This window comes from Periophthalmus magnuspinnatus, chromosome 22, assembly GCF_009829125.3.
Source record: "Periophthalmus magnuspinnatus isolate fPerMag1 chromosome 22, fPerMag1.2.pri, whole genome shotgun sequence".
In the NCBI taxonomy this organism is placed as follows: Eukaryota; Metazoa; Chordata; class Actinopteri; order Gobiiformes; family Gobiidae; genus Periophthalmus; species Periophthalmus magnuspinnatus.
Genome location: NC_047147.1, coordinates 1,471,382 through 1,491,310, shown reverse-complemented (window position 1 = coordinate 1,491,310; position 19,929 = coordinate 1,471,382). Strand labels below are relative to the sequence as shown.

The 19,929-nt window shown below is 40.7% G+C and overlaps 1 protein-coding gene across 1 annotated transcript in view; it reads right to left on the bottom strand.

Annotated features, from left to right (window-relative positions):
- LOC117390827 (apolipoprotein B-100-like) overlaps positions 1–19,929 on the bottom strand; it is a 57,054-nt gene that overhangs the window by 3,510 nt on the left and 33,615 nt on the right. Inside the window, 18 exon segments of the mRNA XM_055231249.1 lie at positions 2,328–2,885; positions 2,888–3,850; positions 3,853–9,891; positions 12,412–12,472; positions 12,474–12,497; positions 12,499–12,716; positions 12,719–12,786; positions 13,328–13,367; positions 13,370–13,448; positions 15,903–15,920; positions 15,922–15,948; positions 15,950–16,012; positions 16,014–16,076; positions 16,335–16,415; positions 16,417–16,507; positions 16,583–16,790; positions 18,274–18,395; positions 18,778–18,960. Of these exon segments, the coding sequence (XP_055087224.1) occupies positions 2,328–2,885; positions 2,888–3,850; positions 3,853–9,891; positions 12,412–12,472; positions 12,474–12,497; positions 12,499–12,716; positions 12,719–12,786; positions 13,328–13,367; positions 13,370–13,448; positions 15,903–15,920; positions 15,922–15,948; positions 15,950–16,012; positions 16,014–16,076; positions 16,335–16,415; positions 16,417–16,507; positions 16,583–16,790; positions 18,274–18,395; positions 18,778–18,960 (8,906 nt within the window).

Here is a 19,929-nt window from a genome sequence, read left to right as displayed (position 1 = left end):
AGGGACTCCCAGACTTCCCTCACCCCGGACAGATCCTCCAGCTCCTCCGGTGGGACCCCAAGGCGTTCCCAGGCCAGCCAAGAGACATAGTCCCTCCAGCGTGTCCTGGGTCTTCCCCGGGGTCTCCTCCCGGTGGGACATGCCCAGAACACCTCCCTAGGGAGGCGTCCAGGAGGCATCCTAAGCAGATGCCCGAGCCACATCAACTGGTTCTTCTCTACGTGTAGGAGCAGCGGCTCTACTCCGAGCTCCTCCCGTGTGACCGAGCTCCTCACCCTATCCCTAAGGGTGCGCCCGGCCACCCTACAGAGGAAGCCCATTTCAGCCGCTTGTATCCGCGACCTTGTCCTTTCGGTCATTACCCAGAGCTCATGACCATAGGTGAGGGTAGGAACGTAGATTGACCGATAAATCGAGAGCTTTGCCTTTGGACTCAGCTCCTTCTTTACCACAACAGACACCACAACACAACAGATACAACGACCGCATCACTGCAGATGCTGCACTCATCCGCCTGTCAATCTCACGCTCCATCCTTCCCTCACTCGTGAACCCCGAGATACTTGAACTCCTCCACTTGAGGCAGAGACTCACCACCCACCCGGAGAGGGCAAACCACCTTTTTCCGGTCGAGAACCATGGCCTCGGATTTGGAGGTGCTGATTCTTATCCCCAGCCGCTTCACACTCGGCTGCAAACCACCCCAGTGCCTGCTGCAGGTCCTGGCTCGAAGAAGCCATCAGGACAACATCATCTGCAACAGCAGAGATGAAATCCTGTAGTTCCCAAACCAGACCCCCTCCAGCCCCTGGCTGCGCCTAGGAATTCTGTCCATAAATATAATGAACAGAACCAGTGACAAAGGGCAGCCCTGGCGGAGTCCAACATGCACCGGGAACAAGTCTGACTTACTGCCGGCAATGCGAACACAGCTCCTGCTCCGGTCATACAGGGACCAGACAGCCCTTAGCAAAGAGCCCCAGACCCCATACTCCCAGAATACCTCCCAAAGGACATCACGAGGGACATGGTCGAATGCCTTCTCCAGGTCCACAAAAACACATGTGGACTGGCAAACTCCCATGAATCCCCCTTCCTCCTCGGAAGACGTGACAGTGGGATTGAGGAGATCCTAAAAGTATTCCTTCCACCGCCCGACAACATCCCCAGTCGAGGTCAGCAGCTCTCCACCCGCACTGTAAACAGTGTTGGTGAAGCACTGCTTCCCCCTCCTGAGGCGTCGGACGGTTTGCCAGAATCTCTTTGAGGCCGTCCGATAGTCCTCCTCCATGGCCTCCCCGAACTCCTCCCAACCCTGAGTTTTTGCCTCTGCGACTGCCCGAGCCGCGGTACACTCATCAGCTGCCTCAGGAGTCCCACGAGCCAACAAGACTCGATAGGATTCTATATAAATCATATTAATCTTATTGCTTTAAGTGATTTCAACTGTCAAGAATCACATCTTTGGAATTGAATAACAGCACCACTTTATGGAGCTTTTGTGGAAAAAGAGAGAGAGAGAGGGAGAAAGAGAGAGAAAGAGAGAGAAAGACAGACAGAGAGAGGGAGAGAGAAAGAGAGAGACAAAGAGAGAGGGGGGAGAGAGAGGGAGAAAGAGAGAGAAAGGCAGACAGAGAGAGGGAGAAAGAGAGAGAGAAAGACAGACAGAGAGAGGGAGAGGAGAGAGAGACAAAGAGAGAGAGGGGGAGAGAGACAGACAGAGAGGGGGGGAAAGAGAGACAAAGAGAGAGTGAGGAAGAGAGAGGGAGAGAGCGAGAGACTGAGAGGGAGTGAGATACAGACAGAGAGCAATAGAGACCTAGAGACACACAGAGCCAGAGACAGGCAGAGAGAGAGAGATAGTGAAAAAGAGAGAGACAGATAGACAGAGAGAGAGAGAAAGACAGAGAGAGTGAGAGAGAAACAAAACATGCCATATTAGTCGTATTGTTATTAAAGTAATTTTAACTGACAACAATCACATCTTGAATAGTGAGGTTGAATAATGGGGACCACTTTTTGGAGCTTTGTGGAAAAAAACAAAATAAACACACACACACACAAAAGATTACTTTTATCTCACAGAGAAGACAATGAACTCTGTCAGTTTTTGTTTCCTGTGGATAAACCAAGTAATTACAATCAACAAACCTGCAATCTGACAGTTACACAACAAATTCCACCCTAGAGTTCTGACCTGTCTCCAGCTCCATTTTAAACTGTAAGGATTCTATAAAGTTGAGATCCCATGTGAACCCAGTCTGTTGAAATATAATACATTCGTCTTTATATCTCCCACCTCTAACTATAAAGCTAATTGGGCTTACCACTGAGGTCATACTCCAAAAAGACCATGGTGGATGTACAGATAGAGTTGAGACTAGTTATCATGTTGGATCCCCTCTTTTCCACATCAGCGATGGTTGATACATTATAAATGGGAGCAGCAACTTTAACAGTCGCACTGAGAGCTCCAAATCCAGGGATGAAGACACTCGAGGGCAGATACAAGTCCATTTCTGGAATTTCAATAGTCTGTTCTGGGATTACAATAGTTGGAAGTTCAAAGTTGGAAATGTAGTTTCTGATTTCATCTAGATCGATAGTGAGGTCTCCAATACTGATTGATTTTGGTACTGTGAAAGACAAAACCTGGATATTATATTGTGGAATTTTGATTGAAAGGAATGACATTTTTTCTTGGACATAGTCCATGTTGATATCAAAACTAGGCACGGATATTATCGGCAGTCCAGGAATCATGATGTCAAATGCCTTGGTTCTGATAACTTTGGGTAATTCTAATTCCTTTAGATCATAAATGAATGGCTCAATGTGTATGTTGGTGAATGGGACGTCAAACTCAGGTATTGACAAAACAGGAGGCGACCGTTACATATTGCGGAATTTTCTTCAAATCGCATGTCTATTTTTCTTATAGCCGCTGGGATTTCTGTGATAAAATAGGGCACAGGAATGGTAAACCCAGGAATTCTGAACATAACTCCTTCCTCAAGAAGCCTATAAATTAAACCATATTCTTGGCCATCCATAGACTTTGTATAGACAACGCTAGATGAGATGTTGAGCATTTGTAAGTCGTCCATCTTGGTTACCTGGTCAAACTTTAGCACGTCCCACAAGTTTTTCTGATAAACTGGGATCCGTATAGATTTCAAAAAAGCCAGATGCCCTTCCATTGATTCACTAAAGTCCATACGAGCTTCGCTTACTTCATTAGCCATAAAAAAATTGCAGGCATGAATGAATGAAGCTATCTGTTCTTTTGCAATGCAAGAAACAGACTGTTTTTCAGATGTGATTTCAAGGTTAATCTTACGAATAAATCCCAAATGACCCAAACTGCTTGGCTGTTTTAATTCAGTGTCCAGTTTTGTTTTAAGTGATTTTAAAGGAACCAAATCTAATTCAGCTGTAACCACATGATTACCATTGGTGTTGAAAAACTCAAAATTGGCATTATTATTGCAGGTAAACTCCATAGTTACAAACATTCGTCTCAAGGTGATTTCAAGAGCAAAATTTTCAACAGCATCAACATGAATGACATTATCATCGGTGCTTCTTTTTAGCTTTTCCTGTTTTTCAATGTCACAGTTAACAGAAGTTGTAACAGTTGTTCTAAGGCCGTTAACATTGAGGTAGAAAACTGCTTTGTTATTTAAATCATGCGCAATATTCCATTCATCCATTATAGTACTGTCAGACTTGCTTTGTATAGAGGTGTCCATCGAGATATGGGAGTGAAGGGTTTCAAGTTCGGATTGCATGTCAAAAGTGCCTTTACCTGCCGAATTGATCACAGGAACATTGAACATATATTTGAGTTATTCTTAGTGCTAACAGTTGGTGTGGTTTGTGTATTTCCTTCAATAGTATGATCAAAGTCCAAATTAAGGTATGGCATGCTAATTTTGACACTATTGGCAATAGAGGAAGTAATGCTAATCTTGCTGAGGCTAATTGCGCATTCGTGGTTAGCTTGAACGTTTTGGTGTTCCAAGGTGATCGTAGTGGCTAGTTTAATACCTCTTTTTCTGGTCAAACTTGTCGTTCCGTCCATTTTGCTGTTCAAAATTTCAAAAACAGATACAGAGTTGGCAGTGAACCTAGCCTGAATGTCTTGCTGGTTTACAATATCACCATTAGCGTTTACAGCAATCACTGCAGACTTGAATGAATAGTCAAAAGTAAAGTTACCTAAAGTTGGAATTTCAATATTGTTTGGGAGATCAGGGAATGTGAAAGTTGGCATCTGTATTTTGCTTAAAGTTTCTGGGAGGTGAATGATTGGCAGCTCCAAAGATGGCAGGACAAGTGTGTAAGATGGTATGGAGAAGCCTAGCGCTGGGACCTTGAAGCTAGGTGTGCTAACTTCCTTGGGCACTACATAGCTGAACGCAGGCAACTCAGCTGAGAATGTTGAAATTTCGATATTTAGAAATGGTATTTTGTATCCAGGGATGGTAATTATTCTTGGAGGTATACTCGAAGTGTCCTTTTTGTGCTTGATATAGCGTTTCTTGGCCTGGCTGTGTGATTCTTTCAATAGACCAACTATTTTGTCTCTCAGCATTTCAAATTGTTCTTGAATTACGTTAGCATTATCTCTAATTGCGTTGTTAAATGGCTCGAGATTCAATTGCAATATATATGGTTCAGGATTTTTAAAGTAATGAAGTTTCAAGTTGAAGTCAAATGATTGTTGAGGAGTGTGGAGCAAATATTTGAGCCCAGCATGGTCCCATAAAGAGAAGTCTGTAATAGCTGGGATGTTCGTTTCCATATAAGGAATTGTCATTTCTGGGATTGAGAGCGGTACCGTCAAAAACTCCAGATTCGCTTCTGCGTTTAACATTTTATGTAAGTAAATCTCCTTGTTGTTATTTTCCATTACACAGTTGTGGTTGTACTTGTATTGGTTAAATCTAGCCAAAGCTAGCCAACATGCTTTCTGTTTCTCTGAGCTCAATATGAGGCAGTAGTTATTCTGGAAGTCCACTTTACCAGTAAGTTTTAAAGGAAGGAAAATCTTTAGGTTAGCCTTATTTTTAGCATCAAGAATTAGTTCAAATGGATGTATTTTGAAATCTAGGGTACTTACTTCAGTACCTTGAACACTTCCAGTATACTCGCAGTCATGAGTAGCTGTGATGGCTAGTTTTAATTCGCTCATATTAGCTTCAGCATCCAAAATGGTTGCACTTTTCTTCAAAGATGGGATATCCATTTCATTTCGAGCTGCTATGGTAACAAGGCTTAGTGCAACAGATTCAACTGTTAACGATTCCTTTGATTTGAAAGAGTTAGCATCAGTTTCTCCATCAAACGTTAACTTAGCCATGTTAAGGTCGATGTTAAAATCCAGTTTATTTTTGTGAGTGCCTTCATCGGAGTAATCGTCAATGGACCATTTGCAATTGGCATTCGTTTCCGCAGTAACAGACACTTTCCCGGATTCCAAAGTGGTGGCGCCTGTGTGTTTGACGTTAGCTTGACTTGAAAACTCGAGAGATGGGAGAGCCAAGTTGTGACTGTACATAGTGTCACAGGTTGCGTAAATGCCACCTTTAAGAAAAAGAGCGATATTGTTCATCAAATCAGCAGTGTAAACAGGAGTTGTAGCTTTAGCATTGGTTCTTGCGTTGGCTTCAGCAGATGAGCTTGTCAGGGTAAGTGTTCCTTCATGATCAAATGAAAAAGCCATATGTGCAGCTTTCACCATTTGTGCAAATATCATTTTTTTCATTCTGGGAGCTTCCAACTTAGCATCAACTTGAAGATTGTATTCAAGTGGTTTAAATATTGATGTTGCTTTCGAGTTGAGTGAGGCGGTAAAAACGGGATTTTTCAAAGTGGATGTTGCATTTTCAATGTTGCCTGTTGTTATGAGAGTGTATTGTGGTGAATTGACTCTAAATTCTCCATAAAATTTGCCAAACACAGGTATACAAATATCGCTAGGAATTTGTGGAATTTCAATTGCTGGAATAGGCAGCATTGTAATTTCAAAAGCTTCCAAGTTTATTTTCGGGATGGTTATAGTTGGTACTTTGACTTCAGATAAAGTTATCTCTGGGAATGTGAAATCTGGTAAATCAAAAAGGTACAAAACTTTTATATCTCCGAAGATTTCATGTGGATTGGGCCATTGGATTTCAAACATTTTAAGTTCATCTATAAATGAGACAATTTTGACTTTTATCATTTCAAAATCAATTGTGTAGGATGGGATAGTGTACGTGTTCAAAATAGTAATCTCTGGGATTGTAATCTCTGAAGGTATGCTAATTTCATCTAATTTGTTCAGATTCAAAGAGAATGTAGGGATGACGAGATCAGTAAGTGGTACAGTAAACATTGGTACTTTGATCTCAGCTTGTTTGATTGCACTGAAAACCTCATTGATAGCTATTTTTGCCTTATCAGTAAAATCACTATTCTTAAACAATTTAGTAATTTCGTCAATCAGTTCTGTCAATTTCATCGAGATTAATTCAATAGTATTTTTGTAGAATTCACTTGCTCTTTGGAGATAGACCATTATTTCGGTAATGACATCCATATCTGAAATCCGGTCTCTTATATCATCAAGAACATCTAGGGCTTTTAATTTAACATCATTGTAAAACGTTGAGTCTATTACATCTTTCAATCTGACAAGCGCATCAGCCACTTTGGTATTTTTCAGTTCATCCAAATAGGTGTAGACTGAATTCTGGACCTCTTTCAGAAACTCCCTCACTGCTTCAATTTTCTCAACAATTTTGTAGAGTTTAATTTGTTCATTTATGTAATTGGCAAGCTCTGCCATTTTCTTATTAGTCTCATCTACAAACATATGATAGTCAAACTCCTTCATGGACTCGATCAAATTAGCGATGTTATCATTAAGACTTTCTATAAGTTTCCTGAAGTCAGTGTCTTTAATGGCATTTGTGATGTGCTCCAAAAAGTTCATTATTTTGCTGAATTCATATTCAAAATTGATTTTTTTGATTGCATCAACAACTGTCTGCAGCGTTTCTTCAATTTTCAAGTCGTCAATGAGAACATCTACCTGATTCAGTACTTCTTTAAACTTCTCATCAAGACTGTACTTCAGGATCTGGTCTTTTATATAATTGAAAACAGTATTGAGTTTCTGTGGGATTTCATATTCATCGATCCAGTTGGCAATAACATCGTACATATGTTCCAAAGTGCGTTTAATATCTGAATAAGGTATCGTGTATTGAAGCTGGTCTATATATGCTGCCAAGTGAATTGATAGGATGTAATCTTTCAAATCTTCGAAAAACTTCTGGGTATCAAAGTCTTCAATGGCTTGCTTGATTTCAGATAGGTGGCCTTTGATTTTGTCAATTACGCCATATTGCGCATCCAGATTCTTTAGCCATGCAGTGCTGCTTTCAGTGAGTTTTTGCAAATCGATTTGACTCAATATATCTTCCATAGCAACAAGTAGCTTCACCAAAGACAGTTTAATTTCATATTTCTCATTGAAAGCCCATAGATGGTCTCCAATCTCTTTAAGTACATTTGTAATCTTGTCCTTAAATTCTCCGGATTCAACAAAATCTTTTGCCATGACAAGTAATTCTTTTATTTTTGTGGCAATGTCCGTTATGGTTTCCTCTAGGTTTATTTTGAAGTTCATCACTGCTTTCTCCAAATCCTCCAAAGTGACTGAATACTCTTTCATCAAGTAGTCGATTTTATCATTTACAACAGCTATATACTTTCCTAGATCATATTCTTCCATAAAATCGCCCACCTTCTTTGGCAACTCAGACAGCCAGTTTTTGAAATCCGATAAGACCAAATTAATATCTAGATCGTCAATGTATTTGTAAAGTGATTCTAGGGCTTGAACAAGTGTTGTTTTGACTTGTTCGAAAGCAGCCGGAAAGCTTTCAATGAATGGCAGCTCAATTATATGGCATTCTGTATTCTTATCATATTTAAGAAACCCAGACATGCCAAATTCCTCCTCAACTGGACTATCTTTGGTTAGCTTATTCAAAAGGTTTGTGAGCACAACTCCAGCAAACTCTGCTCCCATCTTCTCTGGATTATTGTAAGTACTAAAATCTAGATCATATGCGTGATTGTTAAGTGTTGATTTCAGTTTCCAGTTAAGAAGTTGGTTATTTGGTGTCCATAGTCCTTCCAACTTGCTGTCCAAATTGGTTGTGATCTCTTCTATTCTTCTAGGCTTATGATTGGTTGAAATTCTATGGTCATGTGTATAGGCTAAGGATAGCGGCTCACCCTTGAATAGAAATCTACTGTACAACTGTCCAGTATGCTTCCCATATAGTTTAATTTCACCATCACTATTGACAAGTCCATCAATAGAAAGACTGAATGGTAAAGCCATAACTTTTAAGGTGCTGTCTAGGCGAAGTGGTTGCGAATTCACTCTTGCATCACATTTTGTCATTGAAGAAAATCCCGCAAATTCAAACTCGCAGTTATGGCTCAGCTGAGCATCCAGTGCTTGTGCAGATGCAGTGTATTTCAAAGCACCTTCTAGACCAGCAATATTAACTTCATAAATATGTTTTAAGTTGTTATCTTCACCAAAAGCTCCCAAAACATTTCCGCTAAGATGTAAGTTAGTTGGTCGAAGCTTCATACGTCCTTCATTGCTCAAACTTAGTTCATATAATTTCAAATCATTTTTCATAACAATGGAGCTAACAAAAGGCTGTACATTAACCTTGGTATCTTGCTTGTAGTAAATATCTTCACAAACAAAGTTGTCAGATTTTGAACGCAGGTTAACTGTCCATAATGTGACTGTTAGTTGGTGGCTATTTTCCGTTTTCATTTGTTTCATTGATCCCATTATATCTGCATTAAAAGTCAAGCCATTTCGGTTCACTAATATATTCAAGTTGTTTCTGGTGGTCCCATCAAATGCATGGCCCTTAAGAACGCCTTGTAGAGTAGCTTCAGAAGACGATACTTGCCCGTCAATATTAAGCTCTCCTCTGCCTTCTTCTCCCACTGCCCTCATTTTGGTTGACATTGTTGCACCACTGCTGTCTATAACACCATTAAAGATATTCTCAATCATCACAGGACTACATTCAATTGCATTAGTACCACTTGTTACTAAGCCATTTCTATTTATTGCCAAAGAAGCTTTGTGTAATCCACGCCCCATTTCAAACATAAGGGAGCCTTCGGACTTTACGTCCAACCCATTTGCATCTAAAGACCCTGTTAGGAGTGAATATATCAGATTTTTTGTGTCATCAATTTGGGATTCAATCCTAAAAAGTGCCATTTGGTCAGATACGCCAACTTCCATTTTGTTGGTGAGAGCTTTGCCCATTCCTGCTGCCATCCCATTACATTTAAGTATCAACTGTGAATCTTTAAATTTCAATTCTGCTATTTGTTTTAAGGCATCGTCAAAAGCATTTGTTTTGGAGATGATATTAAGTTCTGAATTTGCGTATACTCCTTGAATTATGTTGTGAAGTTTGCCTAGGGGGCAACTGAAAACCAAACTTGACTCTCCCCTTCCTTCTCTGTCATGTGGGCGGAGACTGTAGCTTTGTGTGTAAGTTATATCGGAATTATAGGATCCTAGTTTGAGTTTTCCATCTACTGTCCCATCTCCAGAGACTTCCTCATGTTCGTGTGTGGAAGTTGCCTGGGCGGTGTAGAACCAAGTGGTCTCGAAGCCTAAGGGACTAGAGATTTCCGCTTTGTAATTGGCTTTTGTGTTGATTTTGTCGGTAACATGAAAAGTTTCAACAACACTGAGGCTTGTGTCGATGAGGCAGTGATTGAATGTGTTGGTTAGGAGGTATTTCATGCTGTCGTCTTCACTTCCAGTCACCATACCAGTGCCTAAGAGACAAAACAAGTGCATTACAACAAAACCATTCACAAGAAATGTCTGTTTAATGCTTTCTATTGTTATGGGCACACTCAAGAAAATTACATTATATATTTAAATAGGTCAGCATTTAGTTTTCTTCAGCTATTTTCAGTTTAAATATTTTATTTTGAAGTAAATTATCTAAAATATAAATTATTTGCTTTGGATCAACATTAAAAAAAAATAAAAATAATAATCGATCTTAATCAAAACAAAACAAAAATAAAAAACAATAGGTATAGCTAGGATACTAATAGGTGTGAATCACTCATTAGGCCCTAATGAGTCGTTCTCAAATAGTGGGGTGCGCCCCCCTGGGGGGGCACAGAGAGATGCCTGGGGGGGCGCGTATAACTCTGCGTATGACACTGTAGTACTGTAGACAGCGCGTACGCAGCGCACACAGCAAAGAACAGGAGAGAGCGAACAGATCGTGACACACGGCAGTGAACAAGAAACACTTTTGCTAAAGAGACATGAAGGAAAACATTTTAACAGGGATGAAAAGAAAGGCAGAGATAGACGGAGGTAATGAGACATATGAAAGTCACCCGAAAAGTAAGACGAGGAAGTCTGATGAAGCGTATGGAGCACTTGGCTTCACCGTGACTCTGGTGGGACACGAGGACAGACCGGTGTCTGCTGTGTCTGAAAATGTTGGCAGCGGACAGTATGAAGCCAAATAAGTTAAGGTGCCACCTCATTACACCTCAGTCACGCTGATAAGACACTGGACTTTTTTCAGCGTAAACGTGTCAAATATTAACAACAATCATCCCGCTTTGTGAATGTCACTTAAACCAGCGAGCACTGTTGGCATCATATAAGGTGGTGAACCAAATTGCTAAATTGCTTCTTTGAATTTGATATTTATTTAATTTGAATGTATTATTTTAATTTTATTTCATTTAAATTTATTCATTTGATTCCTTTTATTTAATTTAAATAAACATCAAATGGGGACCTAGCCTACAAACAGAAACTGTAAACAATATGTGTGTAGTTAGCTTCTCCCTTCAGATAGCTATGAGGCAGTGTCCAGCTGTAATCAGACCAGAACTGAAGGAGTGGCTTGGATGAGCAGCGAACATCTTCACTCCTATAGCGAAAGACGAGGTTTAAATCTGTCTACTGGACAAATCGTTGTAGGAGTGAAGACATTTCTCTGCTCATCCAAGTTCTTCTTCTTCAGCTTCTAGTCAGATTGCTGGTGGCCACTGCCTTATATCTATCTGAAGGGAGGGGCTAACTATACTGAACCTGTAAACAGCTATTGTCTTCAGTTTCTGCCTTAAAGACATTATTCCACCTATAATGGAACCATATTGTTCTCTTTTGTTCCTGTTTGTTTTGGATCTGAAGATGGAGTTATAAACCGGTGAGGGATTATGTCTCAGGCCCCCATTCCTGTTTAAGGAAGGATTGTCAAGATCAGGGGTCGGCAACCCGTGGCTCCGGAGCCACATGAGGTTCTTTTATCCTTATACTGCGGCACTGCATGGCTTGGGAAAATACTTTTTAATCCATTTGATATAATGACAAGTACATTTTATTCGTGCTAGATCATGTATAATCAGACATGTTGCCCAAAAATAGAACTACAAGCTAGCGAAAATGAGCCAAAAACAAAAGTCTGCAACAACAAGGAGAAGTTGTTTGCAGAGGGGAAAAGGCCAACTGAGGAGCCAGAAGAGGAGCCTACGATCTCCAAGAAAAAGAAAGCTAAATTTAACAGACAATCCTAGGAATCCTACTTAAAATATGGGTTTGTCACTACAGGTGACTCTCCACGCGCCGAGGTCTGCTTTGCGTAATATGCGGGAAAAGCGAACGAGGCAATGGAACCTTCAAAACTGCTTCAGCACATGGAGACTAAATACCCTGGATTGAAAAATAAGCCTTTAGAGTTTTTGGAAAGAAATTGCAGAGGCAGATTGGACATAAGAAACACAATTGCAGGAGTCATTGTCTCCCATCACTCCTCAATGGGATGGGAATTTTTTTATTTATTTGTTTTTTTTTTGTGGAAACCGGGTCCAAATGGCTCTTTGGTTTCCGACTCCTGGTCCAGATTGTCCCAATTTGTCCAGTTCACAGAATTAAAATTTGTCTTTTGCTATGGATCAGACCTGGTCAACTGAGGGATTACACAGACATCTTCACTCCTAAATGTTTTTGTCCAGTCGACAGATTTGATATTTTCTCTTACTATAAAATAAGAAGTCATAATATATTTAATAGGGTTATATACATAACAGGGTCACTCTTTCATATTATGTTTGCACTTACTTAAATATATTTCCTTTTTTTGTCAGCCTAAAAATGCCTTTTTATTCACAATAAAGTTCTGAGCTCGTAAATAATCTGCTTCCTCGCACAGATCATAACAAATGTCAAAAATAGTGCTGCTATGCACATTTACTAGATTAAACTTCATAAATTTTACTTTATATCTTGTATATGTTTTTTATGTTCTTTGATATTCTTACCTTCAAGTTTGTATGACAACACGCAGAATGGAGACTGTGCCATGATTTTGTAATGCGCCATGGTAACTGGGGACATCCACTGTGTTTGTTGCCCCCGGAAATCGATCCTTCCCAACTGTAAATGTTACTGTTGATCTTTGCCGATGCTTCAGCCAGTCCGAGGAGAGGGAGTGAGAAATGCCAAGATGGTGGTACGGTGAACGGGGGTAATTTTACAATCAGAGGGGGCAGATGAAGGCCTATTTTTGGTAGATTGATGGCAGGATAGGTCAGTTGTTCAGGGAAGTCCAACTCTTGTGATGTTTGCCCCCGAGTGGTAGAGGGAGAGAAAGGAGCAGTCTGTCTTTGTTGAACTGGTATCGAAACAAGCCATCACTGTAGTGTAAAATGAGAAATACATTATAATTCCCTTAAAGTGTACATAATATTTCAAGTTGCACTGTGTAACCTTTCTGGTGGAAGTTCATTCACCAGCTTTTCATCCATGGAGATATCATTGTTTTGCCTGGAATTTCCACAGTATGGCATAATCTTATGTGATAGTGTATTTTGTCAGTTATAGGTTGTTTAAATTGACTACAAACACCCTCCATAGGTCTTGTGGTGTCATCTCCTTGCCTCTATGGAAATAAAAAACTTTAATGGCATACTGTGGAACATTACAGACGAAGCAATAACATTTGCCTGGAGACAAGCTGGTGGTGCACCCTTGACAAGAAAAGTTACATATTGCATCTTAATTCAAACAACTTTGCATGACAGTAACACTCTTTAAACCCAGTCACAATATATTATATCAAGTTTGATAACCTAGGTCTAAGAAGTAAATAAATATAGACTTAAAAGTTCGAATTCAAATCCTTTTACATACATTTTAGATATTATTTTTGCAGCACAGTACAAGATGTTTACTTACTATTGGAAGAACAGTTTCTCCGGTAAAGGAGGCAGGGTGAGTCTGAGACGCTCCTTTTGCGCCGAAGCTTTTCCAGATATGGGAACTGTGCTGTGAGTTTGTCCATCCAGATGTTAACTGCCTGCAAGAAGACAGTTCTCAACTATAAATAATGCATGACTTCAACCTTCAAAACATCTATAATTATTAAGAAATTTTTTGCATTGTACATTTTGTAAACAATGCCTTGACTAACAATGACTAATATTGGCGCCCTTGATGAAATAATTTGTTGCTTATTATTGCCCTATGTTGAAATATTTAATTTGACCTATATGATACTAGACCTCCTCAAACCCCCATATAGAACACCCTGGAAATTTTAAAGCAACACTATGGAACATTCTGGAGATGGCAGGTCACCTGCACGATTCCAATTTAAAACTATACTTAGTGGTACTGCTATATCGTGGATATTATACCAGAGGAAGAACATTTCCATGGAGATAAGAAAAAGGGGACCCTCCTCCAGCCCAAGTATGAGTCATTTGTAGAGATTGCAAGCCTGCTCATAGTAATTTCATTTTAAATGCAACGAAAACATTTAAAATGAAAAAAACAAAAAAACTAAACATGCCTTTGTTGTTAAGTCAGTGCCATTAAACAGAAAACAGCCCCATTTTCAATCAGAATTAAAATGAAAAGCCGCAAGCGGCATCAAACGGCCCTCGTGGGCCGTGCTTCGCACTCGGCCGACACCGGCACTCCCTGTGGGTGGCACTGACGCGCTACTTGCCTCTGTTTTTTTGCGGCTTTGGGCTGCATTTTGCACGAAACAAGTCAAAAGACATTGGAAGTGCTGATGCACAAAATGGAAAAAATGGCGTCGCCATGGCAACACCGTGCAAAATACAAACTTGGCCCCCTGGACTTTTTTGACGGGGACGACCCTGAAGAATCACTCTGCCAAATTTTATGTTTGTCGTTGACGGTAATAAGTCATTATAAGACTTTGAAATGTACGAAAATTTGGAAATTTTCCCATTAGGATTACATGGGCTCTTTCGCACATCGCCATGGCAACCCAGTGAAAAAATGGCATAGGTCACATTGACTTTTTTGATCAGGATGACATGAAGAGTCAGCGCTTGTCATTCGCCATGACATCGGGGTCCGCCATTGACCTCCCATTGACTTCCATTTATTTTAGCAGTAACAAATATGGCCCATGCCTGCGGCATGGGGCTTGGATAGGGCTCGATGTCAGGAGTGTGTTTGGGGACATGAGCGCTTCGCGCTGCGTGCGTCAACATTGAGTCAATGGGCTTCGCGAAGCGCGCAACTTCGTGAAAACAGTTTGCAACGATGAGTCAACTCATCATTGCGGAAGCAATAGGCCCTACGCCCTGTATGGGCTCGGGCCTAAAAAGTAAAAAATAAAATACAAAACAATATACCCACTATAATGACCGAAAGGACACGATTGCGGATACGAGCGGTCTGAATGGGTTTTCCTCCGCAGAGTGGCTGGGCGCGACCCTTAGAGATAGGATGAGGAAGCTCAGTCACACGGGAGGAGCTCAGAGTAGAGCCGCTGCTCCCTACACGTTGAGAGGAACCAGTTGAGGTGGCTCAGGCATCTGCTCAGGATGCCTCCTGGACGCCTCCCTAGGGGAGGTGTTCTGGGCATGTCCCACTGGAGGAGGCCCCGGAGAAGACCCAGGACACGCTGGAGGGACTATGTCTCTCAGCTGGCCTGGAACGCCTTGGGATCCCACCGGAGGAGCTGGAGGACGTGTCTGGGGTGAGGGAAGTTTGGGAGTCCCTGCTTAGACTGCTGCCCCCACGACCCGGCCCCGGATAAGCGGAAGAAAATGGATGGATGGAATATACCCGCTAACATTACAATGACATATTGGCCTTGGATAGGGCTCGATGCCAGGATTGTGTTTGAGGACATGAGCGCTTCGCGCTGACATGCTAGCAAGAACAAATATGCATATCCCATGCCTACGGCATGGGTTGCTAGGATACAGGAGTCTGTGCTTCGCTCATGCACTCATCGTTGAGGAAGCAATAGGCCCTACGCCCTGTATGAGCTTAGGCCTAAAAAAATAATAATATTTTTAGCAAAAACAATACATAACATTAGAAACACATATTATACATTTTTTGAAAGCTCTCGACTTTCCCCACGTCACCGTGGGGTCAATGGCTTCGCCCATGCACTCATCGTTGCGGAAGCAATAGGCCCTACATTTGCCATGACGTCCGGCGTCCGCCATTGACCTCCCATTGACTTCCATTCATTTTAGCAGTAATAAAGATGGCCCATGCCTGCGGCATGGGGGCTTGGATAGGGCTCGATGCCAGGAGTGTGTTTGAGGACATGAGCGCTTCGCGCTGCGTGCGTCAACATGGAGTTGATGGGCTTCCCCCATTGAAAACAGTCTGCAACTGGGCTTTGCCCATGCACTCATCGTTGCGGAAGCAATAGCCCTACGCCCTGTATGGGCTCGGCCTAATAACTGAAACAAACTGCTCTACTAAAGGCTGTCAGTTTTAGTGGAGGACATTGTGTTTGATGCAGTCTTGCCTCTATTCCTTTCGTGACCAATGTGCCGTAGTTTCATGTCTGTTTTTGGCCACTCTTTGGTTCAACATATCGTCCAGCAGCTGCTGCAGCTGCCGATGGTGATCCTCTGCAATTCGGGATCAGCTTCTGGATATCCGAACTTGCATCAGTTTTCAGTTCAAGCTGCAATTTTGTCTGTTCATCTATAAACAAAATAAAAATTTAGTGTTAATAAACACTTTGTACATAGTAAAAGAAAGATTCTGTCACTGGACAAAAAGCTGTAGAAGTGAAGACGCGTTGCTGCTTATCCAAGCCACTTCACCGCTACAACTTTTATCCAGTTGACAGATAAGAATTTTTTTTTCACTATGGATCAGACCTCGATGACTGAGGGATTGCACAGACAACTTTGTACATACTCTTATTAAATCATTTGCTGATAGTTTACACATATTTGAGTGACACTTTGTGTTCGTACAGCGTCTCTGGGAGTTTTACAGCTGTTTCTATGGTGACAGTGATGATGTCATCTATGTTTTAAAGTTGATGTTATCGCAGCGTCAGCGTTCAAAGAGGGAAGGGTCATCTGGAGCTGCAGCATGGCCTCCTTCATCATCTTAAGTCTGTCACATGTACAAGTACATTTTACCCTCAGATCTAACGTGTATAATTCCTTAAACATACTAAAGCTTTGATACCGAGTGCGTGCTGTGAGAGAGAGCTGGGGGATGTTTTTATTAGTTACATCGATGGTGATGCCTCTCAGTCCTGGTGCTGTTGGGTCACTGTCCAGAGCAAACTTGATCCCGGCCTCGATATCGTAGTCTGGGATGTTAAACTCTGTCAGCACTATGTTTTTGTTCAGGTTGTATTTGAGAGAAGTTGTGAGCTCTGCTGAATCCACACCTGGAAAACAGTAAATCCCCCAGAAACTTTATTAAATAGAAAATAGTTCATTTTAGATCTATACTGCACAGTGTAATGTGTATGTTACCTTTTTTATTTAATACAAGACAGAAAAAACATAGTGACCAGTCATAGTGCTGACAAGTGGTGATAAGACCTACCAAGACATACCAAGACAAACCAAGACAAACCAAGACAAACCAAACATACCAAGACAAACCAACACAAACCAAGACATATCAAGACATACCAACACAAACCAAGACCTACCAAGACATACCAAGACAAACCAAGACATACCAAGGCATACCAACACAAACCAAGACATACCAAGATATAACAAGACATAACAGGATATAACAGGACATACTAAGACATACCAAGACAAACCAACACAAACCAAGATAAACCAAGGCATACCAAGGCAAACCAAGACAAACCAAGACATACCAAGATATAACAAGACATAACAGGACATAACAGAACATACTAAGTCATACCAAGACAAACCAAGACATACCAACACAAACCAAGACATACCAAGATATAACAGGACATAACAGGACATACCAAGGCATACCAAGACATAACAAGACATAACAGGACATAACAGGACATAACAGGACATATCAAGACATACCAAGATATAACAAGACATAACAGGACATAACAGGACATACTAAGACATACCAAGACAAACCAAGACATACCAAGACAAACCAAGACATAATGGGACATAACAGGACATACCAAGACATACCAAGGCATAATAAGACATAACAAGACATAACGAGACATAACAGGACATAATAGGACATACCAAGACATACCAAGACAAACCGAGACATACAGAGACAAACCGAGACAAACCCGAGACATAGTGAGGTAAACTGAGACATACCGAGACAAACCGAGACATACCGAGACATAACAAGGCATAACAGGACATAACAGGACATACGGAGACATATGGAGACATGCCGAGACAAACCAAGACATCACGAGACAAACCGAGACATACAGAGACATACAGAGACATGCCAAGACAAACCGAGACATACCAAAACATAACCAAACACTGAGACATACCGAGACATAGCGAGACATACTGAGACATAACGAGACATACCGAGACATACCAAGACGTAACCGGACATACTGAGACATACCGAGACATACCAAGACATACCGAGACATAACGGGACATACCAAGACATACCGAGACATAACAAAACATAATGAGACATAACGAGACATAACGAGACATATCGAGACATAACGGGACATACCAAGACATACCAAGACAAACCAAGACAAACCAAGACATAACAAGACATAACAGGATATAACAGGACATACCAAGAAAAGAAGTAAAAGAAAGGAAAAATAAATAAATATGATGATGATGATAATAATAACATTTGTTAAAATGTATATATTAGTTGCTGTGATTGTTGACGCCCAGTTGTTAAATTAAAGTTACCTTCAGCTCTGAGTGAGAGTTTGAGAGCTGTCACTCTGTCTTTGCCTTCTCTAAGCATTTCACGAGTCAAAGAAGCGACGTATTCAGAAACTTCTCCTGTGGGTTCAATTTCAATCGCAAATCTAAACAAAAAAGAAAGTATTCATATAGAAATGTGTAAAATTATTAAATTAAAGCAACACTATGTAACTTTCTAGAGGTGGCCTTATTATTGCCAATATTTTTTTTTCAAAGTTGTTTTCAGTTAAATAAACACAACCAAAATGAAAACAAAAAAAAAATGCTTTTATTTATCTATTTTTGCCCCAAAATTACGTACTGAGGCTTTATGTTAAAAATGCATAATTGGGAACATAATTTAGTTTGAAATTTCAGTAAAAAAATTATTTAAACTACACAAAACCTTTTTATGAAATTGTGTATGACTACTGCAAACTTGAACACGAAAATATTAGAAACAGTTTTTGATAAATTTCAATCAAGAAAAGCAGTAGATTTCTGTACCGGCTCTCCCCAGTTAGTGGGTAGTATGGAGCGTGCTCTGTGGAGGTGCCGTTGGAGTATCGTGTGATGCAGCAGAGTCTGAGTCCAGTGATGAGCGGCTGACAGTCTGTGGAGTCAGTTCTATCCTCTACCAGAGAGGGCACTATCTTAGTCTGACCCGCCGAGATGGACAGCACTTTGTTACTAGAAGAGGAAAATCCATAAATAATAGTTTAAAGGTAAACCATTATTTATGAAAAGAGTCTCAAAAATAAGAAAATATGTGGTAACACTTTAAATAAACAATTCTATAATTATCCTTAATAAAGCATGCACAGCCTTGATCCATAATGAAGAAATCATAAATCATACAGGGATTAGAATTTGTTTTGAAATATTTGTCTAATGATACTATACCTAAAATCTACAAACACAACAATCATTCCTATGCATAATGATTGTTTTCAGGATTAGTTTATTAGGAACAAACTAAATCTTTGAATAGATTTCACTCTGTTCCTGGTTCAGTCCTGGTTTTGTCCTGGTTTTAAATGCAATAGATTATATTTCTTCAGTGTATCATTACCAGATCATTTTTAGTTGCTAATTTAGTCCTGGTTTAGTTCTAGTCTAGTCCTAGTTCAGCCCTGGTTCAATCTGAGTTCAGTCCTGATTTTTGTCCTGGTCCAGTCTGAATTAAGTCCTGGTGCAGTTCTGGTCCATTTCTTGTCCGGTTCTAGTTCAGTACTGTTTAGTCCTGACTTTGTTCTGGTTTTGTCCTGGTTCAGCCCTGGTCCAATCTTTTTCCAACTCTGGTTCAGTCCTGGTACAGTCCTGGTACAGTACTAGTCCAGGTTTGGTTTAGCCCTGGTTTAGTCCTGGTTTAGTCTATTTTTTCCTGGTCCAGTCTGGGTTTAGTCCTGGTCCACCCTGGTTCAGTCCTGGTTCAGGCCTGGTTCAGTCACTGTTTCAGTCACTGGTTTAGTCCTGGTCCAGTTTTGGTCCAGTCCTGGTTCAATCCCGGTTCAGTGCTGGTTTGGTCACTAGTTCAGTCACTGGTTTAGTCCTGGTCTAGTCCTGGTCCAGTCCTGTTTCAGTCCTGGTTCAGTCCTGTTTAGTCACTGGTTTAGTCCTGGTTTAGTCCTGGTTTAGTTGTGGTTTAGTCCTGATTTA